Genomic DNA, 24,006 nt, shown 5'->3' with positions numbered 1-24,006 from the left:
AACATCAAATCTGAGACTCACAGTCTCCTTATTCACATTTTCTTTAAACAGACATTTTAAAGCGGATGGTATCAAACACTATATATTCTTTAGGGATTATTTGAATATGCATTTGAAGAAATTCTAGGTATGCAGGTGCCCGTTTTTATTAAATAACTGTTTAACAAATATGCCATTATCAACCCATTTTTGAAAAAAAAAAGAAAAAAGAAAAAGAAAAAAAGTATTCTGTTTAAACGTTATATACTTGTTATTCCAAATTATACATTTGTTTGGAGAAAAATTATGTTTATAGATAAGCATCCAGAGAAGCATCTGTGAAAATGACTCAATCTAACTTGAATCTTACTGATTTCAAAGTTGCATTGCAACAGAAAAGCAACACATATCTTTTCAAAAATTAGATTAGGAATTAAAAGTTTATACTATTTATATATTTTTTTCGTTTGTGTAATTTTATTTTTCTACTTATAGGATTTTATATATTTTCTCCAACAACTTATATGCGGATAGAAACAAATTCATGAGTAAAAACGGGTAATAAGTAATTAATTATTAATAATAAATCAGCTCCATGGTGCGTTCCATTTCCGCCAGTAGTGGGCGCTCGTGCAACGTAAGCAATGACGCACATCCGAGTCCACAAAACAGAGGTAAGTTTGATGGGCATCCAAACTTGGAGAGGAACGCAGCCTTTATTTGTCCTTCAAAACAACTATGACCGTCGCAGGTATTATTTTAGGTCGCATAATTATGGCACTCTGACACTTGTTTTGCACCAAGTATTTCCAGCAAACTCGCGAGACTATTCACGTGTGTCACATCATCAAATGTCTATAATAAACATTCCCCGCATTTAATGGTTCCGCACGGATATATGGAAAGATTTATCCAACATACAGTTTCCTCTGTGGTTGACATCAACATTATTTAAGTAAGTTGAATATTCACAATTAACCCTTGACTCAGTCAAAACACGTATATATATTCTTCTCGTTTTGAACGCCAGCAGTTGTCAAGTTTGTTAATGCCTCGTGGAAAAGTACACTCATGTTTTCATGCTAGCACGTTGACATTAGCCACTTCAGTTCTGAAATTCATATTTTGTGATGCTGTTGAGTTACAACGTCAACACATGTCTTTTTGAGTCTACTAACTGTTCTCGTAATATATAAAAATGATATACATTCATACGTATTTTTAAAGACGTGTTGGGACACTTTTTAAAGTTTATGTGATTGAAAGAGGCTTCAGATTCAATTATTTTCAAGTTATTTTTTATTATTATTCTTCAATTCTTCTCTGGCTGGTCTTTGTCCTATATATTTTAGATATATATCTGGCGTAAAACATCATACAAGATTTGTATTTATCGTAAATGTGTGCTGATGCTATCCTGTTTAATGGAAGTGATATTGATAAAGGCGTTTGTAATAATTCACAGTTGGTTTAAAGAATCAAACACATCGCAATATGCAGAGGTGGAAAGTAACGGATTACATTTACTCGCGTTACTGTAATTGAGTAGTTTTTTTGTGTACTTCTACTTTTTTAAGTAGTTTTTTAAATCTGTAATTTTACTTTTACTTAAGTACGTTTTGTTTGAAGTATTGTAATTCGCTCCATTTTAAAATCATATCCGTTACTGAGTAAAAAATAAATAAAATAATAATTTTCAAGGAAAAAAATAATAATAATCGCGCTCCGGAAACTACTGCATTGATTGAAGGGCGGGAGAACCGTCTATCTATGGGAAGAACAAACGCGCATAAAAGGTGATGCATGCAGACCCAGCTGAAAGTGAAACGCCGTCGAATTCTTATGAAGCGAACCATATGGCCAGTATGTGAATAGGCTACTTTAGATGTAGGAAAAACGCGTGGTTGTCCTCGAGGATAGATAGCCTATCCAATGTGCAAAAAGTGTGGACGCAATGTGGCTGCAAAAGGATGAAACATAGAACACCATCCATCCGTGCAGATAAGGGTATGTCCCGTTTGCAGAGTGAATCCCGGAATCCAGTCATAGTAGTAGGCTATATTAATAAATTGAAAGTAGAGCTGTGCAATAAATCCAATCGCGACATGGTCTCTGAATATTAAAGCGCAAAAAGACTGCTATGTAAATATGCTTGTTCTGCGTGCCTCTGTGTGAATGAGCTGCGTCGCGCCTACTACATACTCAAGTATGCCTGATGCTCATTGTGTTTTCAGCCTCTCACAAACAATATGAGGACATGAATACATGAACATTTAGAGAGCTGCTCTGAGAGAACGCCTAATGAGCATTTTCATCATTTTGTTTGAGAAAAACCATTGTCAAATACACTCTGAAACAGGTCTTCACTAGAACCCGTCAAAATAAAAGTTTAGTGTAACTAGGAGAAATTATGATAGAAATAGCATATATTACTATCGTATGCCTATAGAACATAATTCTCAAAATAATAACAACAATAATTTGAATTTAAAAAGATTTAACATTATTTAAGGAATATCTTTTTTTGGGTCCATGGTTTAATTTAATAAATCTGTTCTGCAGAACTTTCCCAAAAAATAAAAGGATACAGTTTACATTTATTGGTATTAAATCATAAAAAGAAACATTCATTTTCTGAATAAAATACATTTCATAGGAGTATTCTTAAACATTTTAATAAATTATTAATGTTAAAAAATAGTTTATCTAATGGTCATTGGTCAGTTATTGAATTTAGTTGATTAGACATGTTTTATTGAAATTTTAATAAACAAAACAAACACATAATTTTAAGTTTGTTATAATAAAAGCATTGTTAAACCAAAAAAACTGTTTTCATTCATTTAACTGTCATTTTTTAACTGATGATAATAATAATAATAATAATAACAATAAATTTATTATAACCGTTTATTTATTTATTAATTGATTAAAGGGGGGTTAATAAAGGCCTTCTGAAGTGAAGCGATGAGTTTGTGTCAGAAAAATATCCATATTTAAAACTTTACAAAGTAAAATAACTAGCTTCCGGCCACACGAAGGGCACCTATTATGCAAAATTCACTTTAACATGATGTTTGAACATAAATGTGTGTTGGATTTATTTTACATCTTGTGAAAAGGGGCATAATAGGTGCCCTTTAAGTCTAAAGCTACGCCATTACGCACTACGCTACTTCGACGTCATAAGTTGTGCTTTAGACGCAAGTAGACTGCGTTTGGCCGGAAGCTAGAATTTTACTTTGTAACATGTTAAATATGGATTTTTTTTCTTAAACTCATTGCTTTGCTTTAGAAGGCCTTTATTAACCCCCCAGAGCCGTATGGAGCACTTTTATGATGAATAGAGGCACTTTAATGGACTTTTTAAATATAACTCTGAAAGAAGAATGTCATATACACCTATAGGATGACTTGAGGGTGAGTAAATCATGGGCTTATTTTCATTTTTGGGTGAACTATCCCTTTAATAGTAATATTTTCTGAGACATTGCCATACTGTGCAAATCTCATACCGTTACGACCCTACACGGGAGAGCCCCCCACCCCACCCCGCTGTTAAAAAAGTAACTAAGTAACTTTTACTCTGAGTAAATTTTAAATTAGCTACTTTTTACTTTTACTTGAGTAGATTTTTAGACCGGTACTTTTACTTGTACTTAAGTAAAATTTCATTGAAGTAGTAGTACTTTTACTTGAGTACAATATTTTATTACTCTTTCCACCTCTGGCAATATGGCACAATAATGTCATGCAAGTTGTAAAAACTACAACACATCTGGTAAAAAAAAAAAAAAAAAAAAGCATCTTTATGTAAAGAGAAGTCATTGTCAGAGAATGAGCCATAGTGACCGCCGCGGAGCGTGAAATCGCGGCGGTTTGATCGGTGTATTGAGCGCGTCCTGATGCGGCTGGTCGCGTGGCTCTATTGTTCGCGTCACTCACGCGTTTATTTGAACAATAACAGAGCAAACTCCCATAACGCCAATCATATGACGCGTCACCATAGAGACTTCACACCACAGACATATGCTTCATAAACCACTGATCTATTGTACAGATTAATGCTTCCACGCGACACGCGCACGTGAAAAACATGTCATCTGGAAAGAATTGCTCGCATGTGAATAATAGTGAACGAATCTTTAAAGGAATAAACAGGACGTTATATTAACTAAATTAATAAAATATGTTTATACTTATTACATTATATTTTAAAATGTTTTGTTATATTTATATGTATAATATTTATATATAATATTTGGCATGCATGACATTTTCATTACAATCAAGCACATTCTTCACAATTTTGTATTACTGTAAGTGAAACACACAAACATTTTATTTACATTTACATTTATGTATACCATTTAAATGTACATACCATTTATGTTACTTGCATTTAAAATTATTCTTATTTTTTGTTTTTTTTTTACTAGAGAGAGTCTACAAATGTGTGTACATTGGAAAATTATGATTTATTGTCATGAAAATAATCCAGCTCTTGTTTCTAGTGTTTAATGTGATCGGTTATTGATTTCAAATTACATTACAAATATTGTAGTTCGTAAAATAATGAACTACATTATAAATGTAAGGTAATATAAGCAGTCTATCTTTTTAATTACTTTTAGATTACTTTTGACCTAACAATATTACTTATAATATTGTACCATATTTATATAAAAATACAGAGAGAAAGAAAAGATATTCTTTATCAACAACATTAGGTGCATTAAATATCACATTGCGTCAGGGTTTCCCAGACTGGGGTTCGTGAGATTAATGAAAAGCTATTAAGTAATTAAATCATAAAAATTTAAATAAATAGTTATAAAAAAATAGTTTTAAAATAAAAACAATCAAAATAAAACGCATAATAAAAAATAAAAAAAATTTTACCTGCATGTCATGTGACCATTAGAGACACATCAGAGAACCGTGAATTATCTATTTATTATTATTATTGACTTATTAACTTTAACTCTCAGGGGATTTCAAGTAAATATATTAGGACAAAGCGGTTCAGCTGACAAAAACAGTCTAAACATCTAAAGAGCTTCTGAACGTATATACGCTGTAGACTTTTATAGAAAGGGAAAAGGGTATTAGACAGGGAGAATCAACGAAATATGAATAATTTACTGCCACTTTAACAATAATATGTAATCAATAGAAAGTAACTAGTCTGATTACGAGTATCTTAAAAGATAATATAATCCAATTACAATACTTAATTTATAGAGTCTGATTAAGTAACCCATATACATGTAATCAGTTACTCAGATGCATGTTCTTGTATAATATGACTTGCTGTTTTTGTTTGTTTTGTTTTTATTGTATTTATATGATATTTGTAGTTTTTTAATTGACTTTTTGCAATATACATAGGCTAGCTTTGAATGCTGACATGGCATTACATAAAATGATCTGAATCTCAGAGATGTAAAACCAAATAGACTGTATTTTAAAGATGAAAAATGAAGGTGAAGCTGGTTCTTACCCATCCAAATTACACAGACTTCAGGATAGAGTAACTTTCTAGTGGTATTCATAAATATGCTTTAGACGAAGAATATAAGCAACACCTGCTGCAACCGTTCAATAAGCAGGCGAATGCAGAGGAGGATTTGATATGGCGTGAGTCAGTGTGTCCACTAGATGTCAGTGAAGACCAGAGGTGTGTGTGTGTGTGTGTTGGCGTCGGGACCGTGAGTGCCAGGAGCTTCCCCTGAGACTGCTGAGAGAAACAGTCCAGACTCCAGACCAAAAAACCCAAACATCCTCAGCCTGTAAAGCACGTCGCCTGGCCAGCTGGCAGACTGCCTTCTCTAGGGCTGCTGTTCCCACAGGGAGGGAGAGCAAACGTGTGTGTGTGTGTGTGTGTGTGTGAGACACTCATGTGGGTCCTGACACCTAAGCACTTGTTCACATGTTGCTCAACACGAGTCAATAACTGTTACGTTAACAAACTAGGGGGGAAAAACCCCTGTTGGACGTTTCCCCGTGTTATCTGAAGGTAAATCTCACCCCTGAAGCATCGCAAATACAATAGGGAGGGAGTGATATATAACACTTTTTTTTGTGTGTGTGTGTGTGTGTTGTTGACTTGAGAGAAACTGCATGAGAATGTATGAGAACAATATTAAGACCAGCTGCCAAACTGCACGTTTTAGGGAGAAAAATCATTAGTTTGAAGTCATCTAGCAAATCCTGCAATAACTGAGACAAAACTAGGCATTCTGAAGTCTTTTTTTTCAGTTATAAACCGGTGATGAGTGTTAATAAAGTCCACCAGGCAGAAGAGTTATGCAATGTTAGACATGTTAGAGTCTCCTATAAGCACGTTCAAGCCTGTTGACCAGATCTGTGTTGGGAATCGCTTTTTTCTATGCACTTTACAGTCATAACAATCTCTCTTTTCTTCCGCACAGGGTGTGTAAGCGCTGAGTTCAGACAGCGCCACCAGGTGTACGAGAATGAGCCTGGCAGGAACGTCAACAGGTGAGCGTCGGTCGACCCGTCTTCTAATTAGCATCGTGTGCTAAAGCTAGCATGAATATTACTGATCATTCCTAGGGATAGTTATAACAAACTTCTCACTGTATGTAGTTAGGTCGATATGAAAACAAATAGGCATAAAAAATAAATCTGTATTGTATATTGGTTTAGAGGCCGCTACTTGAGTTTTTTACACTACCGTTCAAAAGTTTGGGTTAGTTTTGATAGAAATTAATCCTGCCGTTCAACAAGGATTTAATAAATTGATCAAAAGTGGAGAGATTTCTAATGTTAAAAAATTATATTTCAAATAAATTAAACTCTTTATTCATTAAATAATCATGAAAGCAGCACAGCTGTTTTCAACATTGATGATAATAATAAATATATATAAATAAATATAGCTGCAAGCAGCGATTACGGGCCCAAGCCGGTGGCACCGCCACCCCTGTGCCTTTAGTTGCACTAAAGGCACAGAGGTGGCGGTGCCACCGGCTTGGGCCCTCCATCGCTGCTTGCAGCTATATTTATTTATATATATATATATATATATATAAACCGCCACCCCGGTGCCTTTAGGGTTCCTGTGCATGACGGGCAATAACGTAACTACGCTTTGACTGTCGAGAAGAAGTCTGCTTTAGAGCTTGTATCAGTGTGGGTTCTGCAAAAGTGCGCATCGAGGGCACATATCAACCACAAAGTATGCGTGAACACCCTTCTGAAACCTAAAATGAAAAATTAGACACCCTACAGTCTCATGGACTTAACGGACACATGAAATCAGCAGCCATTGTAAGTACACAACACCGAAAATTCCTATGAAGTGTGGTATATATATTCATTGAAATTACTGTACTTTAAAACACTTGTTTAAAAGAAAAAAAACACATGTATACATAGTATAAAACACTAGATGGCACAATATACCTATTTTTAATAGAGTCTTTCTGCCCCCCTCCCCACACACACAGCTTGTCCGGCTCGATGTGCACAATATACATACCAAGTTTTGTGACTGTAGGTAAAACGAACCCCCCCACTTTTGTCAAAAGTAACACACTTCCTGCTGCCAGTTGGTGGCGCTATAACTTTGACTCACATTAGTTATATCCATGTGATCGGCCTCTTACAACAAACACGCTACTGAAGTTTCATCAAGATCAATTAATGTATGAAGATGTTATAACACATCGTGTTTCTCTTTTCTCACCATAATTTCGTTTCCTCGCCACGGCCAAACCGTTCGAGATATCAAAAATCCGTCCACAATTTTGTATCCTCAATGTCTTGACTTCATGCTGACCGAGTTTGGTGGCGATAGGATCATTTTTCTTGGAGGAGTATATAAAATTCCAAGGATGGCCGCGGGTTCTGACATTTGTGCAAAGTTTCAAGAGTTTTTGAGCACGTTAAGGCCCCCAAAAGTGCCCAAAAGGTAGTAAAATAATAATAATAATAATAAAGAAGAAGAATAATAATAATCCTTAGAAAAACAATAGGGCCTTCGCCTTTTCAAGGCTTGGGCCCTAATAAATGTTTCTTCATCGTATCAGAATGATTTCTGAAGGATCATGTGACACTGAAGACTGGAGTAATGAAGCTGAAAATTCAGCTTTGATCACAGGAATAAATTACATTTTAACATATATTAAAATAGAAAACAGTTATTTTAAATTGTAATGATATTTCACAATATTACTGTTTTTACTGCATTTAAATAAATGCAGACTTATTTCCTAAACAAAAACAAAGCTTTTTTAAACCGTAGTGAAATTATACTGTACATTATATATTGTCGTGATGCTCACTTGTGTATTGAGTTTTTAGGTGTTGTTATTTTATTTACCGGAATTTGGACAAAATAGTATAGAATTTTAAAATTGGCCAGTTAGCAGTTGTTGGCCATAACATGAAAATAATTATCGATTATATAGGTAATATAAGTATTATATAATATATTTTCTGTGCATCCTCAAAACTTAAATGGACCCTTTTTTTGCTTTCTTAATATATGTTCCTTTGTCTTATGCGAACAATTCTTTGGTGCATGTCATTTCAAATGAGAACATTTTTAATTAAAATGTAATAATTTGCTCCATCTCTGAAACAACTTTCCTGCTCGGCTGACATCAAACCCTCGTATTTTTCATCCGCTCATCGAATCCAGTCCGCCTAGCAACCATGCTGAATACCAGGGGCGATTCTAGGATTTTTTCAACTGGGGGGCACAAGAGGGGCCACAATTATGACAGAGGGGCCATTCTTATGTTGTGTATTTATGTAGAACTGTAGATATACAAATCATTTCAAGTTCAGTAAGCTTTAAAATCAGCAATAAACAGTGATACCCTATTATCTTTTAATAGCAGTTATTCACTGCTCTAAATCAAAACAATAAAATACAATTTATATTAACTTTTCACTTTACAAAAGTGAAAGAAAAACTGTAATAAATAAAATAATCCAATGTATTAGTGTACAACTCACAAATAATAATAGAATAGCCTTATTTATATAAATGCATAATTATATGAATCATTCATATAATAAACACAATTAATGAATTCATATAACTGTAATAAAATTTTATATAATAAATCTTTTTTTCCCACATCCCATTCAATTAGCATATCAGCAGTTGCAGTAAATTTGCATTGATGAATAGACCAAATCTACTTATGTCGAGGAAGGCTAATTAGTCTTGAGCATATTGATTGTAAAATATCATATATCAATAGGCTACTTTGTTAGATAGCTACTTTTTCAAAAAGGTAGCTTTAGTTTAACGTAAAATATGTGAATTCTAGAAAGTTTAGAATGGCTTAATTAATCCAGTGTTATTTTAGTATTAATTATTTATTTAGCTATTTAACCCTTATGTGCTGTTGGGGCTGTTTTCAGTCACGAACATAACGAAAGGATGATAATTTGAACAATGCACAAGGGTTAATCATGCATTTTTATTTATTTATGATTTTTTTTTTTTTTAGAATGTTTCTGGATGTCATCAAAGGACGTTTTGTCACTTCTGTGAAAACACAGTACACACTACACACCAAATTTGAGACTCATTTCATTAACTTTGTTTGACACACGATTCGCCTGATTGTGCCACACAGCATAGCAAAACAAAACTACAATATCTTGTTGTACAACAAGAAAAGTAAACATCAAGATATAGAAATTACATACAACTCTATTTTAGCCTCACAACTGTAATACTGACCAAACAAATAAACAAAAACAACAACAACAAAACCACTGTCCTACAGACTAAATACAGTGGATGTAGTTCATGTATAATGTGGCTTATAATAGGTTTATGTTTCTGGTGTTTACCCAACAAACAATATTCGTAGATTCTCCTCTAACGTTACCCATGTTGTTCCGCGTCATGACTCATGCGGTCACCCGCGGTTACGAGTCATCCAAAAATATTTTTAATGATATTCGGGTCGCAGTCGGTCGGGTCGTTTGAAATAAAGATGCCAATTAAACATTTGTCATTTATATAGGCTAGTAGGCCTAGACACAATGTGCTATGAAATACATAGGTCTACTGCACTTTATTGGCTGAATAACTGCGCGAGGATGACGCACGAGCTCAGTCTGCAGAGATGAAAGAGGGAAATCCTTATTTACCTTTTGAATGTTGAGCGCGTTATTAACTTTTGAATAAAAGCTGACGCGGGACAAAATGCCCGATTTCCCAACACGTTGAACTGAGCAATGCCATTGTGCCATTTTAGGCTACTTTTAAACGCATATAGCTCAGTAATGTCAGTTTTATGTATTTGCTGAGAGGGGGGCGGGGGGATTTTTGTTGGGAAAGTCGGGGGAGAGACGCAGACTGGATAAACACATGCAGCATCTTAATTGTTAATAAAATGAAACGAAATAAATGAATAAATCAAGCCTTTATTACAAAACACTAGGCTAGCCTATATCATACAGCATTCAGTAAAATGCGCACCCCTAGTTCCTCCGTCTATGGCCTAATGACGCTACGATGAGCATTTACTAGCTACTTTTAAAAAACGCGGGTCAGGAAGCGAGTTGGGTACAATATTTTCTTTCTTTTTTTTTGCGGTCCGAGTTGCGGGCGGGTTAGTTGAAAACGTTGGTCGGGTGCGGGTTGTTTATACATTGACCCGCGCATCACTGGTGGGGGCACACTGGGGGGCCAATCAGTTTTCAGGAGGGGCCAGTGCCCCCATGGCCCCTCCCCTGTCTACGCCACTGCTGAATACCCTAGCAACGACCTTAGGAAAGGTCTTAAGCCTGTGACACACCGACTGCGTCTCGGCCAAAAAGCTGAACACCACAAGGACTAAAACCGACTGTCAACCAGCTTGTGTGTTCTGCGCCTGCGTGTAAGTAAATATCTGTCTATATCAGCAGGTATCAGTAGTCTATGTTCGTCATTCAAAAAGAGAAACCTAAACTAGGACTCCAGATATACAAACCGTAAATAAAGCAGAGCTTGCTCACCATTTTCAATATTAATCATGCTGACTTTCTTCATTCCAGTCGGCTCATGTTATTATGAAAATATTTGTGTAATCGAATGCTCAGGTAAAATGACGTTTTAGAAAAGCCTTCTGTCTTGACTTCTATGCTTGCTTTCATCACTATTGCTTTTATTCTCGTGCACCGACTCCTTTGCTAAACTGAACAGCCAATCAGAGTCCTCTCTCTCGCCGACGGCCCGGCGCTGATTCGAACGGTGCAGAACACACACACACACACACACACAAGATGCTCAAAAACGGCCCGACTGTCGGCTTGGTGTGTCCCGGCCTTTACTGGGAAAGTCAGGTCAACTTCAACATCGTGCCGGCGAGTTTTGCACATCCCAAAAAAGTGATAATCTAATCGATAAAGAGCTTGCAGTGTAGTTCACTCCACAAGTGGAAGTCATAGATGATATTGACTTCTGCAAGTAAATACCTGTCTCTTTCAATAACATTCTCACTTTTCAAACTTCCCATTGACTAGCTGCATAGTCTACATTCCTTAATGTCCTTCCGGCCCACTTTCCCCCCATGCGCGTGTGTGTGTGTGTGTGTGTGTGTGTGTGTGTTAATGCCTGTAAAAGAACGAGGTTAGGGTGGAGTAGAGACACCAGAGGATATCATGTGTTTGTCTGTCATCACACTGACATGCGTGCGTCACACCAATCACGGAAGCTTTACTTATGGGAAAAGTCTATACTAAGTAATGTTTAAGACAGCCCATGAAGCATTGCGGGCAAATAGGATGATCTCCGTGCAGGACTGTGTGTGTGTGTGTGTGGACGGAGAAAAGCCCTTTGCACCACTTTCCCAGGCTGTCGGTCAGGAAGGTTGGGTTTTTTACACCGTGACCACCGTGTTGCCCTTTCCGGGGGAAATCCGAGACAAACACGGAGAAGGGGGGCCGGTCGGGGGGGACAGGAAAACCGGCCCTGGGAAGAAGGAGAGCCGAGGAGAAGAAAGGTGTTGGCCACACAGCATGAGAGAGGCAGTTGCTTTCAGGCCTTCTCAAAGGGACCATATACCTCCCCTCCGTTACCCCATTGTCACCGGCCGCTCCTGTCCCGCTCCCCCTTCCTCCTCAAGACCGGCTCATCTTCTCACAGTTTTGTGGCACTGGAATCACTGCCCCGAAATACAAAGCCCCAACACCTCTCACACAACAATAGACTCCTCCTTTCTCTCCCTGTTACGCGTATTAAATGTTAATTTTCTGACCCTTTTTCGCTCAATTCATTTCAAATGCGGTGTGAAGTATCCACATGTAACAATAGCTGACTGGGAAAAGGGAGTCAAGGAGTGCATTACAAAGGAAGTAAAATAGTTAAGCCTGTATCCTGGATTTAAGGGGGGAAAAGTTAGGAAAGTCTTACGGCGGTGGGAAAAGTGTACATGAAAACACAACTCTGTTTACTTTCTTTAATAAGCATGGAGTTCGCATTCTTGTCTTTCATTTTCAGCATTTTCAGGCTTTTTCGAACTCTCCCTTTCAACCCCCATGTCATAAAGACACCACTTTTTTGTTTTAATGTAACCTTCTCCCTTTAAATACTTTGGTCAGTTGAAGAATAATTTATGCAATTTATATCATTTATTTCAAAGATTTAAAAGAGCAGTTTCATGTTTATCCTTGTGTTGTTCAACTGGTCGAGGTTGATACGGGATTTATAAAGTAATAAGAAATGTAATACTTCTTAAAGTGAATAATTAATACCGTAATCTAATTACTAGTAGCTAGTACCGGTATTTAATTTTTTAGAGTACTTGCCCAACACTGGTGCACATATGGGAAAAACAAGTTCGAGTCCGGCCGGCTACATTACCTGTTGTTCGCAGTCTTCCAGGCTGGACAGTTGCGAGTATTTCACTCGCATTTCAAAATAAGAGTCCCGGTTTATTTCAGACTTCTTTATAATTAAAAGTCCAGCATTATGTAGAATTTTATTCTGCTTATTAATTTTATTTAGGTTTACAAGACACTGTATGGGATTTGAATCAATGTTTAGAATATACATGATTATTCCATATTTTTAATTCCATAATTTAAAGCTGAAAATATTAAAAAAGTCCTACTTTTTGTATTAAAAAATTAAATAATTTTGCTTGTAAATATCTGCTTGTATTCCTTAATTAAGAAAAGACAATTATTTTATACATTTTCATTGCCCCAGTAAAGATCTTTATCCGCTCCTAAATGTTTTTGGGAAAAGTAAGCGTCAAGCCCCAATTACTTTTTTATGGCTGACTTTACTGATTTGTCTTTTTAACTCTCCCCTCAAAATGACTTTGATCCACTTTTTATGATCCAATCAGGTCTTACTTTTTGAATGTTTAGAAATTAACATTACAGAAAGACATTTTGCAATTATGAAAGCAGATAATTTGGGATTTAAACTAAAGTGAAGCATTTAATTTGACAAACAGATTTGCAGAAATAATGTCTGTTTTCAAACATGGCCTCGTCTACCATTAGTCAACAAACAGGTTTTCCCGCCTTTTTGACCGACTCACACCATTGGTTACACCAAGTGTTAGTATTTATAAATTAAAATATGTTTTGATGAAAGATTTATTATAATGAAGTCAGTTTATGTTGGAAAAGGAATGACAACACTTTAGTAAAATCACCAGAGCAATGGCAATACGCGCTGTGGTGCCCATATGGGAAAAACATGTTCGAGTCCAGCCTGCAACATCTCCTGTCACTCTCTGCTTTAACGGTTTAATAAAAAGTGTCAAAGTGCAATGCAGTTGCATGAGCGCTTGTGAGGTGGAGTGTATGAGTGTGTGACCCGGCTGTGTGTGTTTGGCCCAGGTGTTGACCCGGCGGCCCTGCAGGAGCAGCTCTGGGGCCTGTGGAACAGGAAAGAGCTGGAGGAGGTAAGGCACAGATGTAATTACACTCGAGATGGTGGCGATAAGATCACTTGAGAGAAGGGATGTGCATGAGGGGCCTATAGGGAACCACTAGCAAAATTCCTCCATTTCTCCCCTCAGTATTTAGGAGATACTCCATTACTTTTCAAAATAACTATAGTGTGTGATACAGATATTCCTCCAGCCATTATGAGCTTATGCTCGTTAGCCTAATAGCTGGTTTGATTTAGACTTAAAATGGAAATATTTGGCTCTGTAGCTCTGTACAAGTTGTTAATAATTAATTTGCATTTATGGTATGATAACCATTACCACAGAAAATCCTTTCAACTCGTCCCTCAGTTTATAGGATTTTTGGTCCCACTTTATATTAAGTGGCTTTATGTACTTACATTGAAATTTGATACAATGGACTTATTGTGTACATGCATGTTTTTACATTGTACTTATATTTGTAAAATACCAGCATGTAATTACAACAGTAATTAATGTATTTACATTTTGTAATTACACAGTTGACCCTTCCCATAAACTTAACCATACCACCACACCTGTCCCTAACCTTACCCGTATCACATCTCAATAGCAGCAAAACTGTTTTACAATACAACATGAACACAATAAGTACATTGTACTTATTGTGTTCATGTAAGTACATACTTAAAGCCACTTAATATAAAGTGGGACCGGATTTTCTTCTGCGAGCTAGAAAGAAAGAAAGAGAGTTGTAATTTTCTGTGGTAAAACACATTATATCACAGATACTTTTGATAGTGTTTACCTTGTACTGAACATTTTCTTGTGTAGTTTTCACTTGGCTAATCAGATTATCTCCTACATTTATGATAATCATTCATTCGGTTTCCCTTTTTGTATAAGAAACTGTAATGCATTTCCAGAGCTTTACTAAATGATGTATATACTTTGGTATTCAATTAGTTTGGGCTCGCTGTTAAATATTTTCATATTATGATAACAACACAATTGTAACTCAAGGAACAAATCAACTCATTGTGCAACATTGACCAGATTTAGATTTGTATTTTGGTTGAGAAACAAATATAGAATACACAATATTAAGTAATACATATGAGTATTTTTTTTTTACATTAGAATTTTTTTTTTATTCATAATTGATTATTAATTTACTTAATCAATCCATATCATTATTTAAATTTTTTTCATTTTATTAAATTTTTTATTTGATCTTGGTTTGATATTGGATTCAAATTTTTATTTAATTTTTTATATGATTTTAATGTTTTTTTATTTGATTTTATATTTAGTTTAATTAAATGTATTTATTTGATTGGATTTTTAAGTTATTCTTCTTATTTTATTATTATTTCCTGTCCTGTTGCGTCCCGTTTGCCTGAAAAGCTGCCCTGTTCCTCCCTCAGCTGCGGCAGTTTCTGGCGTGCGGGTTCTCGCAGATGCAGGATCCGCTGTCTGGCCTGCTGGACCTGCTGGAGGGCTGCGTCCCCGTCCAGAAGGGCAAGACCACCTCTCCGAGTCAGTTCATTCTCTCAGAGTTCATGCGCTGGAGGACCAGTAATCCCCAGGCCAGTCTGGACGTCCTGAGGGAAGAAGAGCGACTGCGTCTGCAGCAGCAAGCGCTGGGTCTCCTCACGGACTCTCACCCCGGGTTCATGGACCCCCTGCTGGAGGTGTACCAGCTGCGCTCGCTGAGGAGGCCTCTGCTGCTGGAGCACGTGCTCCTCCTGCAGCGGGACCGGCGCTGCTTCAAAGAGGTCTCAACATCCGCATACCAGACCAGGGTTGCTAGGGGTAGAATCGTGCATGGCCCAGGCCAGTTATGGGAGAAATTGATTTGTGGTATATTTTATTATGGGCAAAATATTATACAAATATAATTATGATTTTGGGAGTGCAATGTGGCCTGGATGATTTAAAAATGTCAAATGGTTTACAAAATGTGGTTTTTTTTTGTGACTTTTGAAGTGATCAGCATTGTATGATCAGAATCTCAGCTTCTGAGGTCACATTCATATTTAGATTTCATATTTTCGTGTGAATTTTAAATAATTGTGTAAACTCAGAGTTTATTAAATTGAGTGCAAATGAGATGTGCATCTCATTTGCTATCATTAAATGGGGGGATTAAAAAAAGGAAAGTATATTTTGTTAATATTTTTTTTAGTCATTTAATAATATTATTTTGTGTCAATTAAATCAACAATAATTTTACAATTATTACAAAAGTCTACAATTTGGACTTTAACTTACTCAAGAAATATTAGGCACCAAAAGATAATGTCAATAGAAAACTGTTTTCTATTTCTGTTATTTTTTTAAGCAAGCATTATAAATGTTATATAATCAACCCATTTGATCACTAATAATCAAAGATGTTTTTTATTTGGCAATACCAATATAACGAGCAGCATAAGCTGCTGTAATGACAGGAGATCTTGTATTTTCACAGGCGTTGGTGTTCAGTGTTAAAGTGGAGCTCCAGAAAGATCTGGACATGGAGAAGGTCAGTTTAGCCACATGGATGAATATAGCTGGATGTGTCCTCTCTCGTGTTTGCACTGTCGCTGTGTGTGCCGGCAGATGTGTGTGCCGGTGATTCTCCTGGACAAGCTGTCTCTGGCGGAGCTGTACGTGCGGGATCACCCGGAGCTGCAGCGGCGGCTGCTCACACTGCTGGACTCCTGGTGCGACCCCAGCTTCAGCGTCCAGGCTCTGCTCAGGTGAGGACTCGGCACAGGGGTCCACATACTCACTATCATTCAGAGGGTGGAAATATTCCTCCTTACACTATTGTGCATTATGTCTCAATACAGAATTAGGAATTTATGAGGAAAATGTGCTTAATTGCCATGTAAATAATGTCACAAAACAAAAAAAGTCCTTAATTAGGTCCTTTTTTACATTGTTTACATGTCTGGTTTTACTATATCTTTTTTTTACTATAACAATTATAAATATGTTTTGCGTATAATAATAATTATTATTATTTATTCATCTATTTATTAATAGTCTAATCTATCATTTTATAATACTCATTTATCCATCATTTATCATTCTTCCATTTTTGATGATAATATATATTGATAATATAAACATGATAATAATAATTATAATAATCGCCTATTCTCTCTTTTTATAATTCTCATTTATCCATCATTATTAAGTACCGTAATTCATCTTTTAAAGTTCAGATGCCTGATTTAACTTGTACAAAATTATGTAAAATTAATCCATTTAAATGTAATTGTTTTAATTTATTGCTATGTATTAGTAATTATTATTATATTAACAATATTTCTCTCATTTTATAACATCGCTATTAATGCATCCATCTTTTTTATGTTTAGATGCCTAATTTCACTTGTACAAAATGGTAAAATTAATAAATATTAATATCATTTTTTACATTAATTACTAATATATATTACTTATTATACGAATAATAATAGTTTAGTTTGTTCTGTCATATTATAATACTCATTTATCCATCATATATCATTCATCCTTCTTTTGATGCCTGATTTTTTTTTTCTTCTGTGAAATGAAATGGTAATTAATAATAATAATAATACTAATGTCGATGATGATTTAGTATATGTGGGTGCCGCTCTGATCTGAGTGGTTGTGACGTGTTGTGTGTTTTCAGTCAGTACCCGCTCCTGGTTCTCTCCAAACATCAGACGGACCAGATCCAGCCCAAGCTGCTCAGCAAGCATGTGTTCAGACTCATGGAGAAGTTCTGCATCGACCCAGGTGTGTGTGTGAGAGCCGCTTTGACACTCATCATCTTCATGAACGCGTGTGTATTTGATGCTTAGGTTTGGTTTCTACAGGTCTGTGCTCTAATTCTGTCTACAAGAGGAAGCTGGACTCACTGAGGTTTCTCATGTACAAAACCTTTGGTGAGGTGAGAAAGTTCCCCATTTTCACAGCTTTTTTTTGCATCACATTGGTCAAAAACATATAAGTTCCTAGAAATCAAATTTTGTATTTATGTTGGTTTCATATGGTTTTGAAAAAACGTTTCCGTGACTCTAAATATGTCATCTGGTGTAACCATCAAGTAAGGAAATATTTATTTTACACATGGAATTATTAGTTCATAAATGTCATTGTGTTTTTTTGTTGATATTTATTGAGTCGCACAGCATGACATCCTGAACTAACCTTGTCTGGTCTTAAATCAAGTTATCTTGTCAAATTATGTTTTACGAGGCTTGCTGATTTTGACGCTCAATCAAGAGTGTCTACAGAGGACATGACTATGATATCATGTCCTGCTTTATGGTTTTTGTGCTGCTGCTCCACATGATGTTGATTTAGCATACAGGTTTTTCAAATATCAACAATATTTAAAATAATATTATTAAATGATATACTTGAGTTATAATGCCTTAATTAATGTTAAATATTAAAAAATATTATTATAATATTAATAAGTAAAATATTTATAATAAATATTTTATATAATTTATTATATACAATTTGATATTATATATATAAAATGTAAAGTTTATTCATATTTAATAAATAGTTTACTTATATTAATATTTAATAATATATAAAAAAATAACATTCATTTATTAATAATTAGTAAAGCAGTTTTGTTAAAATATAAATTCCTTTTTTCTAAGAAATAACAATAAAAGATAATCCCAAACATTTTTATACGGTTTTCTTTTTGTGAATTGAAATTTTTACGAGGCATTTTTCTTCATTATGACATGACAGCTGTAATTTCCCGATAAAATGCATTTTAATACAGAAATTTAAATCTTGAAATATATATAATTTTATGTGTAATGAGTTGAATTTTTTAAAAATATATTTTTAAATAAATTAGTATTAGTCATCGTAATTGACCAATCAAATGTAATGTTTTCTAACTAACCAATCAAATCCTGATGAATAAGATGAAGTCCCGCCCTTCATTTACCGCTGAATATTTTGTGCAGTCAGAAATGCATCACATCACAGAGGCTAAATATGAATACTGTATGTTGTTTTGCAAATACTGTATGTGATGTATTGCAGTGATGTGTCTGCTTTATTGTATTTGACAGAAAGGTATGTCTGAAGAGAACTGGAGAGACCATGTTCAGGTAATACTTATTCTGGTTTGATTCAGAACTTCAACATTTTAACTGGTGTGTGTGTGTGTGTGTGCTTGTTTATGTAATTTATGAGAACACAAATTTGTATAATGATATGTCAATTACACTGGTATTACAACTTAAATGTGGTTTATGAGGACATTTCATGAGTCCTCGTAATTCAAATAGCTTAAAAAACATTAAAAAAAAATATTATTAAAAATGTAAATGCAGAATGTTTCCTGTGATGGGTTGGTTTGGGGATAGGGTCAGTGTAAGGGGATATAATATATAGTTTGTGCAGTATAAAAACCATTACGCCTATGGAGAGTCCTCATAATGTAGTTGCACCAACGTGTGTGTGTGTGTGTGTGTTCTCAGGCCATGATTGAAGGTAATCTAGAGCTCCAGGTTCAGTTGGTGCAGCTGTTGGTTAAACACTGTAGCCTCCAGACTGCTGCCCAGTGGGCTGCACATTACAGCGTACCCAGAAACAGGCTTCCAATAGGAGTCTGGGACAAAATTCAGAGCCTTTCCCCCAAGGAGCTGTAAGTATTAAATAAAATACACACAAACCTAAAAAAAAAAAACATACTCCCATAAATGATTTTTGTACCAATAATAGTATTTTTTGTAACCCTCACACAAACCTGCTGACACAAGTTTTTGACATGTTCCACTATTTGTGAAGATACTTTGGCTTCCACACACACAACCATCACCCTCACAAGTATAATCCTGTCACAGAGAGATGTGTGCTGTAAGCGGCCCACCGGAGTCCTGGACACCCCTTCAGTCTGATCAGAAAAAATACTACCAGTTGCCTCTAGCCAGAGAAAACGTCCACTTTGTAGAGACATTAGATAAAGTTGAGCGGTGCAGAGAAGCTGTTTTAAAGGTAACACTTTGCTACCTTACTTTTATGTAAATTATGATTTGACTTACCTATGCGTACTGATGTGGTTCATACTGTAACATCAACTTTAATTATTTCTGAAGAACAAGGAAGATTCTGTTTTCCATTATAAGTCTCATTTAAAACTGTTTTCCTTGCTCTTCTTCAGCCTGGCTGTGTGGTGGGAATTGACATGGAGTGGCGAGCGTGTTTTGGCTCGGTGTCGCCTCAGCGCGTGGCTCTGATCCAGCTGGCCCTACAGGATCAGGTGTTTCTGCTGGACCTTTGTGCTCATGCCATTAGCCACCACAGCATCACAGTGGACTTCATCAGGGCTCTGCTGTCAGACCAGAGCATCATCAAACTAGGTAGGAGACCTCAAGACAAATGAAGTCACAGACTTTTTGAAATTCTTCATATTGCCGATGTTCGTAAACTGTGGGTGGCCTATCAGGAAAGATATGGACATTCTGCCTTGAGCTTTGAATAGCATTTCTAGCTTGTGTATGTGTTTACTAGGTTATGGGATGTCTGGAGACTTGCGGAGTCTGGTCAGCACGTGGCCTGAGCTCAGGGAAGAGCCAATGAAAATGGAAGGAGTTCTGGACCTGCTCCACGTCCATCAGGAGGTACTACTAAAAACGACCCGCAGCTTAACTATTTCTGATTGGATTGATTAGCTGAAAAATTCAACGAATGCATCATATTCAAGTTCACATGTTGCTATTTTGAAGTCTGTTGCTATTTTATTCTTTTTACAAATGACCCCTGTCCCGACAGCTTCAGCGGTGCCGGTTAGGAAACAAAGTGTGTCGGTCAGTGGAAGTTTGTGAGGGACCGGCAGAGAAGGGCCTGAGTCTGCTAGTACAGCAGGTGTTGGGAAAACCACTGAACAAAACCGAGCAACTGTCCAACTGGGAACGCCGGCCACTCCGGACCAGCCAACTCCGCTATGCTGGTAACACAAAATTCATGTGGTAGCATTACGTTTTTGAACCCTCTCCCATTCTCTTTCTGTGTCTATTTTCAGCCGCTGATGCGTTCTGCCTGCTGAACGTCTACCTTGTCCTCTCCCGGGACCCGAAGGCATATGGTTTGCCAGAGGACCTCTGCTCCATTCCCTCAGCCCAACTGGCCAAGAGCCGGGAGGGGAAGAAATCCAAAGAGAAGAACAAGCAGTCTAAAAGAAGAGAGGTTAGTTCACTGGTCTGCCATGAGCCTGTAGTACAGAAAATTACTCTGTTGTCATAGTTACTGTCATAAAATTCAATATATAAATAGCTGATGAGAACATGTGGGGTTTTTATGATGCAGAAATGGAGAACAACAAAAAATGTGGCCTTTTTTGAGGGGGTTTGCCTATCATTAGTCACATTGTTAATTATTTTTTAAAATCTGTCATTTTAAGCCACTGCATATTTTATGTATAGTTTACCATTTTCTTTAAAGGTGCCATGTGTAAAAATTGAGGTAAAAATATCCAAAAAATTTGCTACACGCATCAAAAGAATGAGAAGAAATAAGGGCTATGATGTCATTAAAAAAATGTCAAGTTATAGTGCTGCAGAGATATCAACCTTAATTAGCATTAGCATTACTAGCCACGGCCCGACAGGTGTCGTAATACCAGTTTCGGCCATGGGAGGCGGTATGCGGGCAACATAACCACCAGCCAACCTGCAATACACGACACGAATAACTCGCACGGCTTGTGGGCGTACTTGAACCTGATGTCTATCGTGTGGAAACAGCCCACTACTTCATTTCAATTCAGTGAAGAGAGCGGAAGGATGGCTGAAGCCTTTGGCAAGAGACCCCTACAACCACCGCGCTCTGAAGCCCAAATCAAATCAGATAAGAAAAGGACCGCTCGTCACGGTCCGGGCTCGAAAGCGCGGGGGACGGCGAGCGAACTGCAGCGCATAGCCCTGTTTTACAACGTTCAGCACCCATTCTGACACGACCGGGATCGCTCCCCATGCTTTCGCACGCATAGCTAGGGGCAGAATGGTCTCCGTGTTCTGACCGCCGCACTGCGCGGGTTCGAGAAACTGAAACGGAGGTATCAACACGGCGCGCGCGCCCTCGTTGTCTGAAGAGTGCTGCTCGCTGACGACAGCAGCCGCTGTTTCACATTCAATGACTCGGTCGCTAAGGACGGAGAACAACTTGTGGCGCGAACAGGTCATTTGTAGCCTACTGTATCTTTCAACAGTGTTCGTGTTTTTTTTACTATAGTAGAGATGATCGGTTCACGTGCGCTGTCTGATGTTTACTGCATCACTCGACATGGAGAGGTTGGGTAAAGTAATAATTACAAGAGCTTCACGGTTATCAGATACAAGCATTCAACGGCCCTATATATATATATATATATAGGTTATTTGTGTTTGCGCACGTGATATCAGGAAGCAATGCAATAACGTTACCTGTAGCCTAATACACACATGATGGCGATGCGCAAATCGAGTGTGTGTGTGTCACAAATCATTATTGTTTCTTCAACTTATTAAAATATCTTACTTTACTGCAACTATCTGTTTCTGCTTCTTTATCATATTTATAGTGTGTGATTGATAAAATACCATATCCTACATCACATATTTTGATATGTGAGGTATACTGCCCCCATCTGGTATGGAATGTGGAGTATGACTTGATTTTTTTTGACAGACATTTACACATGGCACCTTTAAAGACCCCAAAAAAGTGACAAGCCATCTAATATGTCCTGCCCACCCTTTTCTTCAATCTTTTGATCCAATATAGTGCAATATAGTTTAGAATAGAACACTTTAGAATAGAGAAATGTCAAATAATGTCGTCTTCACCAATGATGTTGGAGTGTGATCCAATCTTTAGACTCGGCAAAGGGCAAACGAGCCCCAGCCTGTGGAGAAGGACTGTTTTAAGGTTTCGGAGTACCAAGGGCCCACCATCACGCCGCCAGAGCTACGAGTGGTCTGTGATAACATGCTGCAGGGTCTGGGACGTTTTTTGCGATGTCTGGGGGTGGACGTCAAGATGCTGGAAAACACAGATGACCATAAAGTAGCAGCGGAGGTGAAACAATTAAGTCACCTTTTGTTGATATGAGACGTAATTGCATTAGTTAAATGTAAGTTTTTTAACTGGTAGGACATCATATAATGGTCCTGTTTCAGGTCATATTTAGAAAGAACAAGTGACTCAAAATCTGAATGGACCTCCATGGCATGTGGTGTCCCTCAGGGCTCGATCCCTGGACCTTTGCTTTTTAACCTATATATGCCCAGAGAGGGCAGAATAATGTAAAGTAACAGAAATGCCTACCAAAGTTAAGCACCCAGATTTATCTACGGTTATCATCAGTTGACTACAGCATCATAGATTCTGCTACAATTAAATAGACAAAACGGAGGTTGATGTATTTGGCCATAAAGAACATGTTAAGGCAAATTCCTCCTGAGGTTTAAAGACTTAGTGTCCTCTAATATATTAATCTCAGTTTTAGTAGTCATGTCAAAGCATAACTGAATCACCCTTCTATTATCTCGAAAAAAGTAATACTGTATTTTATTTGTTAATATTTATATATTTTTAAAGTAATGTATTTTCTGTCATGTTATACTATATTCTCTCCTCCAGCTGGCCCGTGCTGAAGGTCGTGTCATCCTCACCGCAGGTCAACCCTACCAAACAGTAAGTGTGTGTTTGAGGTATTGAGAAACAGGCAAGCTTTGTGGGCTTTCTTGCATCCTACTGCCTACATAGGTAGTGTGCCTATGATACTTTAAAATACTGCCTCCATAGGAACCTCGCTAGGTTTTAGTACAAAGCCCCACTCTGCTTAACAAAACTTGAATTTAATTTGTGTGTGAATGTGTGTCTGTGAATAGCTACGGTCACAGGTCGGAGAGGGCCGCTGCCTGATTTTGGACTGCTCAGAAAAGGCACGTGACCAGGCCGTGCACGTTCTCAGACATTTCCACGTCCGCCTAACCCCTGCAGACATCTTCAGTCGATGCCAGGTCAGTTGTGCATGCCTATAAACAAGCTTGTATGCGTGTGTCTCTTACATTTGTTATCACTAAAACAAGAAACCTCTTCCTCTTTAAAAGGAACGCTTACATTTTTTTAATCAACATTTATCAACTATTAAAAGGGA

General features: G+C 36.9%; 1 protein-coding gene across 3 annotated transcripts in view; it reads left to right on the top strand.

The window, feature by feature from the left end:
- The first annotated feature begins 590 nt into the window (after positions 1-590).
- The window catches only part of exd3 (exonuclease 3'-5' domain containing 3), a 49,322-nt gene continuing 25,906 nt past the window's right edge, over positions 591-24,006 (top strand). The window contains exons 1-18 of one of the 3 annotated variants that reach the window (XM_079599346.1): positions 591-653; positions 6,414-6,483; positions 13,813-13,877; positions 15,275-15,625; positions 16,321-16,374; positions 16,452-16,591; positions 17,518-17,624; positions 17,705-17,778; positions 18,935-18,973; positions 19,346-19,512; positions 19,712-19,862; positions 20,029-20,227; positions 20,379-20,488; positions 20,640-20,817; positions 20,890-21,053; positions 22,722-22,922; positions 23,487-23,540; positions 23,738-23,869. In XM_079599346.1, the coding sequence (XP_079455472.1) occupies positions 6,459-6,483; positions 13,813-13,877; positions 15,275-15,625; positions 16,321-16,374; positions 16,452-16,591; positions 17,518-17,624; positions 17,705-17,778; positions 18,935-18,973; positions 19,346-19,512; positions 19,712-19,862; positions 20,029-20,227; positions 20,379-20,488; positions 20,640-20,817; positions 20,890-21,053; positions 22,722-22,922; positions 23,487-23,540; positions 23,738-23,869 (2,211 nt within the window). In that variant the 5' untranslated portion in view covers positions 591-653; positions 6,414-6,458. Of the gene's footprint in view, positions 935-6,413; positions 6,484-13,812; positions 13,878-15,274; positions 15,626-16,320; positions 16,375-16,451; positions 16,592-17,517; positions 17,625-17,704; positions 17,779-18,934; positions 18,974-19,345; positions 19,513-19,711; positions 19,863-20,028; positions 20,228-20,378; positions 20,489-20,639; positions 20,818-20,889; positions 21,054-22,721; positions 22,923-23,486; positions 23,541-23,737; positions 23,870-24,006 lie in introns of all 3 variants that reach the window. The other 2 variants (XM_079599345.1, XM_079599344.1) reach the window with 2 other exon arrangements.

The sequence above is a fragment of the Phoxinus phoxinus genome, assembly GCF_949152265.1.
Source record: "Phoxinus phoxinus genome assembly, chromosome: 23".
Taxonomy (NCBI): Eukaryota; Metazoa; Chordata; class Actinopteri; order Cypriniformes; family Leuciscidae; genus Phoxinus; species Phoxinus phoxinus.
The sequence above is the reverse complement of the archived record's forward strand: the minus strand, read 5'-3'. Positions and strand labels throughout refer to the sequence as shown.